Raw genomic sequence first — 10,186 nt, forward strand, 5'->3', positions numbered from 1 at the left:
TCCATTTTCCATCCATCCATCCATCCACCCATCCACCCACCCAAACATCCATCAACCCATCCAACCATACATCTATCAAACTACTGATTCATCCATGCATGCATCCATTCATCCATCGATCCATGCAGCCATTCATCCATCCACCCTCCCACCCCTCCCTCTTTCCATGGACATCAGCTTATTGCCAACATTTTGCTGTTGTGAATCATGTGGCTGTTCTTTACCTATGAGTGGTATTGCTCTCTGGTGCAGGAGCGCCTGGGTGGCTCACTCAGTTAAGTGTCCATCTTTGACTCAGGTCATGATCTCATGGTTCATGGTCCGAGTCCAGTGTTGGTCTCTGTGCTGACAGCTCAGAGCCCGGAGCCTGCTTCCAATTCTGTGTGTGCCCCGTTTTCCTCCCCTCCCAAGCGCATGGTCTCTCCAGCTCTCAAAAATTACTCAAAACATTTTATTGCTTCAGATTCTTGGTCTTCGTCCCTGTGCACCCCTCACCTGCTCATGTTCTGTCTGTCACTCTCAAAAATAAATATTAAAAAATAATACAAAATAAAAACAATTTAAAAAATGTTTAAGAAAGTAAATTCCAAGAGGAATAATTTGGAGGAAAGTGTCTTGCCCTCAGAGTGGTAACACTGGACAGAAATTTTTTAAAAGGAAGGGTAAATGGTGATGTGGGCCCCTGTTCACTGAGGCCATGGGTAGTACTGTTGCCTTTCAATTAGGTAACGGCTTCCTTCGACCGTGTCTCTACATTGATTGGCCCCTCCCAGGAGGAGATAAATTTCTATCCAGCTTAGTGCCAGAAAGCTGGGACTGCTTCCGGAAACTCTTTACTTAGCCCTGCTTCATGTGGCCTTGCCTTGTCCGCTCTTAGGTTTTCAGTGCTTTGTGATTGCTTAGGACTTTACCAACGGTGTCCTTCATTGTTTCCTTTCACTTAACTTTTTAAAAAGAAATCTATGGGAACAGCATCTCTCAAGTGTTTGAAACGATGCACACATGAAGGAAAAGTAACATACAAATCACAGTACAACACATGTGGGCATCTGGGGGGACATCACTTGGACACATTCAAACACGCAAAAAAGGAACTTGTCCTCTGCCCTGTTAAAAATGCATCACAATAAGGTAAAGTATCTACGAAGCAGAGGCTATTTTGCTTTAGTCAGAGTACTGGGAAATGAAATGCATGATTCTGGTTCACCCTCTAGCTCCCCCTGCTTGGGAGTCTGATGTAGTTTCCTGTAGAGTGAGAGCAGTTCCCTATTTCAAAGGCAGCCGAGGAAAGCTCGTTGGGAAGACAAAGCAGGCTACTTCCAAGCAGGGTAGAGAGGAGCCTGAAGGAGGACACTGCTTACTTCCATGGTTGATGGGCTTGCTCGTTGAAGGCAGATAGGCATTCCTTGGCTTGGGGTAGATACCTGTGGGGGAATTGACAGTGCAATTTAGCAGAGAAGAAAGTAGCCGTCTGTTACCCGCAGCCTGTGAAACACGAGAATCAACATGGCAATACACGCCCTATGTCACTCACACCTACTGTCCATGGTGTCACAGATGATCAAGGACCATTGGAACATCTCTGAGCCTCTATATGTATAAATTTCAAAACCAGAATTTAAAGGAAAATCCCATATGGGCACACGCCCCCCCCCCTCAGATACAGAAAACCAAACACCAACCCATCCATCTGTTCTTCCACCCACCTATCCATCCATCCAACTATCCATCCATCCATGCTTCCCCCATCCATCCATCCATCTATCCATCCATCCATCCATCCATCCATCCATCCATCCATCCATCCATTCATCCGTCCATCCATACCCATTCCTCTCCAACTATTCCAAAACATAGAAATAGAAGGAAAGCTTCCAAACTCATTCTACGAAGCCAGCATCACCTTGATACCCAAACCAGACAGAGACCCAGCAAAAAAAGAGAACTACAGGCCAATATCCTTAATGAATACAGATGCAAAAATACTCAACAAGATACTAGCAAATCGAATTCAACAGCATATAAAAAGAATTATCCATCGGGGCACCTGGGTGGCTCAGCCGGTTGAGCATCCGGCTTCAGCTCAGGTCATGATCTCACAGTTCGTGGGTTTGAGCCCCGCATTGGGCTCTGTGCTGACAGCTAGCTCAGAGCCTGGAGCCTGTCTTTGGATTCTGTGTCTCCCACCTTCTCTGACCCTCCCCTGCTCATGCTGTCTCTCAAAATTAAATAAAACATTCAGAAAATTAAAAAAAAATTATCCACCATGATCAAGTGGGATTCATCCTTGGGTTACAGGGCTGGTTCAATATTCGCAAATCCATCAATGTGATCCCTCACATTAACAAAAGTAAAGATAAGAACCATATGATCCTGTCGATGGATGCAGAAAAAGCATTTGACAAAATTCAGCACTCTTTCATAATAAAAATGCTTGAGAAAGTCGGAATAGAAGGAACTTACCTAAACATTATAAGAAGTCTATGAAAAACCCACAGCCAATATCATGCTTTAGAGTTCCTCCATCCACGCACATAGGAATTACTCAAACACCTGAAAATCTTCCCTGTGAGCACATAGTAAGAGCACATTGTAAGTGCTCACCTAACCGTTTTGGAGTTCTCTCCAAGCACATAGTAGCTGATCAATTAAACACCTGGGTGTTCTTCCCTGTAAGCACACAGTAAGTGCTCAGTTAAACAGATTTTAGTTCTTCCTTGCAAGCACATAGTAAGCGCTCACTTTGATAAAAGTATGAGGTGCAAAAGGCACGTAGAGGCTCCTCTGCCTTCTCCCTGCGAGAATCCGTCTGGAGCGCCCCAGGCCCCAGGCGGGGAGGCCCCAGGAAAGGAGTTCCTGCTCGGACTTGGCCTCAATGGGCGTCTCTGGAAATACGTGGGAGCCACAGTGGTCTTGCTCAGGAGTCCTAACTAAGACCACTGTGCCCCAGGGCCTGGGGTTTGTAGACAGCACGGGGTGCGGGGTTGGGCTGAGCTGCAGGATCGCGGGTTGGCCCTCCGCCTCCTGCCGGGAGCCCCGTCAGGTGGTTTGTGGCAAGGGCAAAGTCACCAGGTGGAAGTCATCTACTCACGGCCCTGCGGTATCTTGCCATATAATTAGCTACAAGGTTGTGAATGGTTACTGTGGCCTATTGAAACCCTGGGCTTCTGCTGGGCAGGGCTCTCTTCTGAGGACTTCCAGCTACGGGAGACGGGCAGTTCGGCTGAACTAAAATACACCCAATAACCAACGCCATTTGTGTTCATGGATTCTACTCTCAGTGACTTGCATTTGGGAAAAACAACGTCTAACATTTTGGAGGTCCCAGCGCGATCCTGAGAGGAGGGATCCTATTCAGCCAGCCCTGGTGCTGACTGTGGCCTCAGATTGGTTTGGGTTTATTTTCCATCCCTTCCAGAGATAAGATTTGTGCCACTCATGACTGTTCGTAGGATGGGTCAGAGGGGTGACGGGCCTGGAACCTCGCCAACTGGAACCAACCAAGACGTTGGCCAGGGGTTTGGTCTTCCAGGTCACTCGCTTGCTTGCTCACTCGGTCTTCCAGGCCGCTAGCTCGCTCGCTCGCTCGCTGGGTCTTCCGGGCCACTCGCATTGGGCCTGATCACCCCAACCACTGGTCCTAGGTTTTGTGTTTCTTGTTACCGTTTTCTGTGATTGGTGCCACTTGTGTCTGTCAGATACGTTTGTTCTTTCGACTTGTCACCGTCTGTGTCCTTGTGCTTTGTTCAATATTCTTTGCTAAATGGGCAACTCAGGGTCAAAAACGTATACGCCCGTAGAATGTTTTATGGGATTAAGTTTTCTAGGGGCAGGTTGTGGACACTCTGTGAGTTGGAATGGCCGACTTTCGGAACTGGATGGCCCCTGGAAGGTACTCTTGATCCCTTGATGTGTTGAGCTGACAAAATTTTAAACTTTAAATTCTTTCTCTGCCTCCTGTTGGTGCCATTCCTCCTTCCCACACTCCTTTTCTGCAGCACCTGGGTGGGGAAGGGCCGGCCTGCATCACTGACTTCTCAAGGCCTCAGGCACCGCCAGTTCCCCCCTCCACCCTTGGTGTTGTGGCACAACCCACAGCAGTGAGATTTCCCTGCCAACTCCCCAGGTCAAAATTAACTATGGGAAATAAAGCGTCTTCTGTGGGCTCAAGGAAAACTTATTCAGTGCTTAATTTAAATCTGGAACAGAATGACTTAGAGTGATGGTTAGTTATGTCAGTCTCAGTTTTCATGGGTAATTTTAAGACAGTTCTGAATTCGTGGATTATCTAACGAGATAAGCTAAAGAACTAGTTACGAGATGGAGGGTTGTGCTTTTGACTTGGTGTAAGAAAACTGAGGATGTTTAAAACTGTTAAGAAAAACATGCTTTGTACTTAGATGGCAAACTTGGGAACCAATTACGGAAAAGTTTTGGTGAAAACAGCTTTCAGTTGGTTACTAAGTCCTCAATTGAAGACTGAGGTTTTTCCTAAGCGTTAAAGACTGAAGAGGACTTTGCCCAATTCAACAGGTAGTACAGGCCTGTCGGATGGAAAGTATTTGGCTTGGCTTCTGGCCTGAAGAGGCTATTAGAAGTTCAGCCTGGAGATTCCTTATAAAAGGTCCCAGCAAAGCAAACTTAAAAACAAAAATCCTCATGAACAATTCTTATTCTTGATGACATTATGTAAATAATGAGGCCAGGGTTGTTAAGACTGGATGTCTGGAAATGGAGGTTTTTTTGAAACAGAAACTATTCGTTGTTGGCCTAAATCGGACAACTGGAGGTAATACACGATTCTGTGGGGATGATATTTAAAGACTAGGAATCACCCCTTTTTAACTGAGAAGAACTCCCAACTTGGTGAAGTGATCCAAAAACTGGCTCTCCAGATCTCCAGCCCTGCTCCTGCTCAGGCCTGGAAGCTGGCTCATCTACGGGAGGCAGAAGCCTGAGGACCTCAGGACAGTGACCCTCTGATGTAGGATTAAGTGCAGGAACAAACAGGAGGGGGGGATGTTAGACCCTAAAATACCAACCATTGTTTTCACTCACCTACTTCCATTCTGGTAACCCTAAACATGAACTCCTCCTGGCAAAGTCAACAGGTGAAAGTCTTCAAGTCACTGGTGGTATTTTTACAATATAATTAGCTACCACCAAATGCTGTAAGGTTTTCATTGGCTACTCTGACCTATGTAAATAAAACCTGAGCTTCTGCTCGGTGGGGCTCTCTTCAGAGGACTTCCAGCTACTCCTAGGGGTCAATCGGTAAAATTAAGTAAACCCATTAACTAACTCCATTTTGTGTTCGTGGATTCTACTCTCGGTGGTTCACATATGGGGGAAAAAGGTCTAACCAAGGAAGCGAGTTCTCCTAACATAGGCAAAGGTTCTGTATAAATTTCTTACCGTCGTCATCACGAATACCGGAAATGAGGCGGGCTGAGGCCGCACACATGGATCCCCAGCCTGTCCTGGAGAGTGGGGGTCTGAGATCCAGGCGGGGTCGAGGCCAGGGGACTGAGACCCAGATGGGGCAGAGGCCGGGTCCTGCTGAGGCCTCTCTCCTAGGCGTGCAGACGCCATGTTCTCCCCACGTCGTCACGTGGTGTCTCTGTCGGTGTCCGTGTCCAGATCTCCTCTTTGTTTAGGGACACCGGTTACAGTACCAGGGCTCATCCTAATGACCTCATTTTGACTGGTTGACCTCTTTGAAGACCCCGTGTGCAAACAGAGTCCCATCATGGGGTCCGAAAGGTTAGGTACTCAACGCGCAAATGTGGGGTGGGGGTGGGGACAAAATACATCCGTGGTTCCGTCCTGTTCCTTGCAAGCCAGCGCAGGGACCCCGCTCCTGGGGTCACATGACACCATCAGCAGGCGAACACGGAGGCTCTGGAAGGGGCAGGTGCAGACATAGGAGCCCAGGGGACGCCAAGGAGCAGCGACCGTGTGGAGAAGGTGTGTGCAGAGGGGACTCTGACGTCCTTCTGCGTCCGTGTCTCTGAGAAGACCACCACTACCCCTTGGGGCTCAATACTTGTCCTAAAGGATCCCAAACTCAGTCCCACTTCATCAGGAGCCCCAATAACCCCCCCCCCCCAGGAGCCACCCGTCAGAGCAGGTGGCCCCTTGCAGAAAAGCCCAGAGCATTCCATCTGGAAGCTCTTTCTCAATGTGGCTCAACTGTGCTCAGCTGCATTTTTCCACAGAATATTCCAGAACACACCACACACTGAGGACTTTCAGCACTGCCGTCAAACACCCATCTTACTTCTGAAGTGGTGCATACGGGAGCCCCGGATGGGCCCAGGTCAGGCATGGGATATCAAGGGCTGTCTGCTCTTAGATGGTATAGCTGGAGGCCATCATTGTCTTCCCCCCTACCTCATCTCCCCCCTTGGTTGGTGCATGCGTGCAGTTTTAGTAAGGCAAGAAAACAGGATCCAGATGAATTCCTCAACTGGCTCTCTGACCCCCAGAGGGTCCCCGCCCACACTGGGCCTCACCACTCACTTCCCTGGAAGTACCGGTGAGTCACTGACCTGCTGACTCATCCTGTACATCTAGCACCCCATTTCCCCAGTACCGAGATAAGAAACAATTTCCGTGACGGACTCCCGTTCATTCCTCCTAGAACAAGACTTCACATGAAATTCAGTGGGGCGCCTGGGGGCTCAGTCAATTAAGTGTCCGACGTCGGCTCAGGTCATGATCTCACAGTTCATGGGTTCGAGCCCCGCATCGAGCTCTGTGCTGACAGCTCAGAGCCTGGAGCTGCTTCCGCTTCTTTGTCTCCCTCTCTCTCTACCCCTCCCCTGCTCATGCTCCATCTCTCTCTCAAAAATGAATATAAAAATTTTGCTGCTTTTTATTTTGTGTCTCTCTCCCTCTATCTCTGTCCATTCCACAAACATGCTCTGTCTCTCTTTCTCTCTCTCGATCTCAGAAATAAACATCTTAGGGAAACCTGCGTAGTGCACTTGGTTGGACAGCCGATGTTGGCTCAGGTCAGGATCTCACGGTTGGTGAGTTCAAGCCACACGTCGGGCTCTGTGCTGACAACTCAGAGACTGAAGCCTGTCTCAGCTTCTGTGTCTCCTACTCTCTCCACCCCTCCATTGATCACGCTCTGTCTCTCTCTCTCGAAAATGAATAAACATTAAAACAATTTTCAAGAGAAAACAAAGAAATTAACAGTTAAAAATACAAAATGAAAACATTTTCATAATATTTTTAAAAAGTAAGGCCATGTAGAACAAGTTGGAGGAAAGGGTCTTGAACTTAAAGTGTTAATACTGGACAGAGATTTTTATACAGAAGGTAAATGGTGATGTGAGCCCCTGTTGACTGAGGCCAAGGGTATTACTGTTGCTTTTCAGTTAGGAAACAGCTTCCTTGGACCCTTGTCCAGACATAAAGGGGTCCCTCCTGGGAGGAGATAAATTTCTATCCAGCTCAGCACCAGAAGCCTGGGACCGCTTCTGGAACCCTTCACTTAGCCCTGCTTCATGCAGCCCTGCCTGGTCTGCTTTTAGGTTTTCAGTGCTTTGTGATTGCTTAGGACTTTCCTAACATTGTCCTTCATTGTTTCCTTTCACTTAATTGTTTTAAATGAAATCTATGGGAGTAGCATCTCCCAAGTATTTGAAACAATGCAGAAGAGGAAGGTAAATGACATACAATTCACAGCACAACGCAGGTGGGCTTTTGGGGCGACATTAATTGGAAACATGCAAACACTTGAAAAAGTAACTTGTCCTCTATCCTGTTGAAAGTACATCACAATAAGGAAAAGTATCTGCCAAGCAGACACTATTTTGCATCAGTTAGAGAAACTGGGAATGAAATGTGTGATTGGGGTCCAGCGTTCCAGCTCCCCATGCTGGGAGTCTGACATAGTTTCCTACATAGTGAGAGCCATTATCTATTTAAAGGCAGCTGAGGAAAGCCGGCCTGGAAGAGAAAGCAGGCTCCATCCAAGCAGGGGAAGAGAAGCCTGAGGGAGGTCACTGCTTACCTCCACTGTTGACGGCCATGCCTGGCTGGGGCGGATTCTGGAGTCTCAGCACGGGGTTGTTAACTGTGTGGGAAATGACAGTGCAGTTTACTGTTAGAGAAAAGTAGCATTCTGATGGCTGCAGCCTGGGAAACACGAGAATCAACATGGCGATAGAGGCCCTAAGTCACTCACACCTGCTGGCCACGGTGTGATACATGATCAAGGAGCAGTGGAACATCCCTGAGTCCCTAGATGTAAAAATCTCTAAACCAGAGTTTAAAGGAAAGCCCCAGCTGGGCGCATGCACACACACACTCAGACACACACACATACGAACCCAAACACCCACTCATCCACCCATTCTTCCACCCACCTATACATCCAATGACCCATCCATCTATCCATCCACCCATCCATCCATACTTCCATCCATTCATTCACCCACCCACCCAACCATCCACCCACCAATCCAACCATGTATTTATCCAACCATTGATACATCCATCTATCCATCCACCCATCCATCCATCCATCCATCCATCCACCATCCATTCACCCACCCATCTCTCCCTCCTTCCATGGACATCAGGTTGCTGCCAACATTTTGCTATTGTGAGTTATGCTGCTGGTCTATATCTAGGAGTGGTATTGCCTTCTGGGTGGGGAGCACCTGGCGGGTTCAGTTGGTTAAGCGTCCAACTATGGCTCAAGTAATGATCTCATGATTCATGGGTTTGAGCCCTGTGTTGATGTCTGTGCTTACAGCTTAGAGCCTGGAGCCTGCTTCCGATTCTGTTTATCCCTCTCTTTCCTCCCTCCCCAGCATATCCCCTCTTTTTGTCTCAATATTTAATGAAAACCTTTTACTGCTTTATATTCTTGGTCTCCCTCTCTCTGTGCCTCTCACCTACTTATGTTACTTTGGTCCCTCTCAAAAATAAACATTTAAAAAATAATAAAAAATAAAAATATTTAAAAAGTTTTAAGAAAGTAAATTCCAGGAGGAATACGTTGGAGGAAAGAGTCTTGTACCTGGAGTGTTAATACTGGACAGAAAATTTTATAAAGGCAGGGTAAAACTGGGCTATGGGTATTACTGTTGCTTTTCAATTAGGTAACGGTTTCCTTGGATCCTTTTTCAGACAGTGAGTGACCCCTCCTGGAGGAGATAAATTTCTATTTAGCTCAGTGCCGGAATACTGGAACTGCTAATGGAAACCCTAGACTTAATTCTGCATCATGTGGCCCTGCCTGGTCTGTTTTTAGGTTTTCAGTGCTTTGTGATTGCTAAGGACTTACCAACACTGTCCTTCATTGTTTCCTTTCACATAATTTTTATTTAAAGAAGTCTATGGGAGCAGCATCTCCCAAGCATTTGAAACCACACAGACATGGAGGATAAATGAGACAATTCAGAGCACAACGCAGGTGGGTTTTTGAGGGGACATCACCTAGAAACACGAAAACACACGAAAAAGTAACTTGTCCTTTGCCCTGTTAAAAACGCACCACAATAAAGTATCTGTCAAGCACACCTTATTTTGCATCAGTCAGAGCAACTCTGAATGAAATGTGTGACTGGGGTTCAGCCTTCTAGCTCTCCCTGCGTTGGAGGCCGACATCTTTGCTGCATCGTGAGAGCCGTTCTCTATTTAAAGGCAGGTGAGGAAAGCCTGCAAGAAGACAAAGCAGGCTCCATCCAAGAAGAAGGGAGGGGAGCCTGAAGGTGGACATTGCCTACCTCCACTGTTAACAGCCATGCCCGGCTGGGGCGGATTCTGGGGCCTCAGCATGGGGTTGTTTCCTGCGGAAAATAACAGTGCAGTTTACTAGAGAAAAGTAGCATTCTGATAGCTGCAGCCTGTGAAACACGAGAATCAACATGGCGTTAGAGGCCCTAGTCACTCAAACCTGCTGCCCATGGTTTCAAAGATGATCAAGGACCAGGGGAACATCCCTGAGTCTCTAGATGAAAAAATATCAAAACCGGAGTTTAAAGAAAACCCCAACTGAACAGATGCACACACACACACACACACACACACACACACACACACACACACACACAAATACAGAAATCCAAACACCCACCCATCCATTCATTTTTCGACGCACTCGCACATCCATCCATTTATCCATCCATCCATCCATCCATCCATCCATCCATCCATCCATCCA

The 10,186-nt window shown here is 47.3% G+C and overlaps 1 protein-coding gene across 1 annotated transcript in view; it reads right to left on the reverse strand.

Annotated features, from left to right (window-relative positions):
• LOC115283781 (translation initiation factor IF-2-like) overlaps positions 1-10,186 on the reverse strand; it is a 27,081-nt gene that overhangs the window by 4,870 nt on the left and 12,025 nt on the right. Inside the window, exons 7-9 of the mRNA XM_029930162.1 lie at positions 9,750-9,812; positions 8,027-8,089; positions 1,362-1,424 (exon numbers count right to left, since the gene is read on the reverse strand). Coding sequence (XP_029786022.1) covers positions 1,362-1,424; positions 8,027-8,089; positions 9,750-9,812 — 189 coding nt within the window. The remainder of the gene's footprint in view (positions 1-1,361; positions 1,425-8,026; positions 8,090-9,749; positions 9,813-10,186) is intronic.

This window comes from Suricata suricatta, chromosome X (genome assembly GCF_006229205.1).
Source record: "Suricata suricatta isolate VVHF042 chromosome X, meerkat_22Aug2017_6uvM2_HiC, whole genome shotgun sequence".
Lineage (NCBI taxonomy): Eukaryota > Metazoa > Chordata > Mammalia > Carnivora > Herpestidae > Suricata > Suricata suricatta.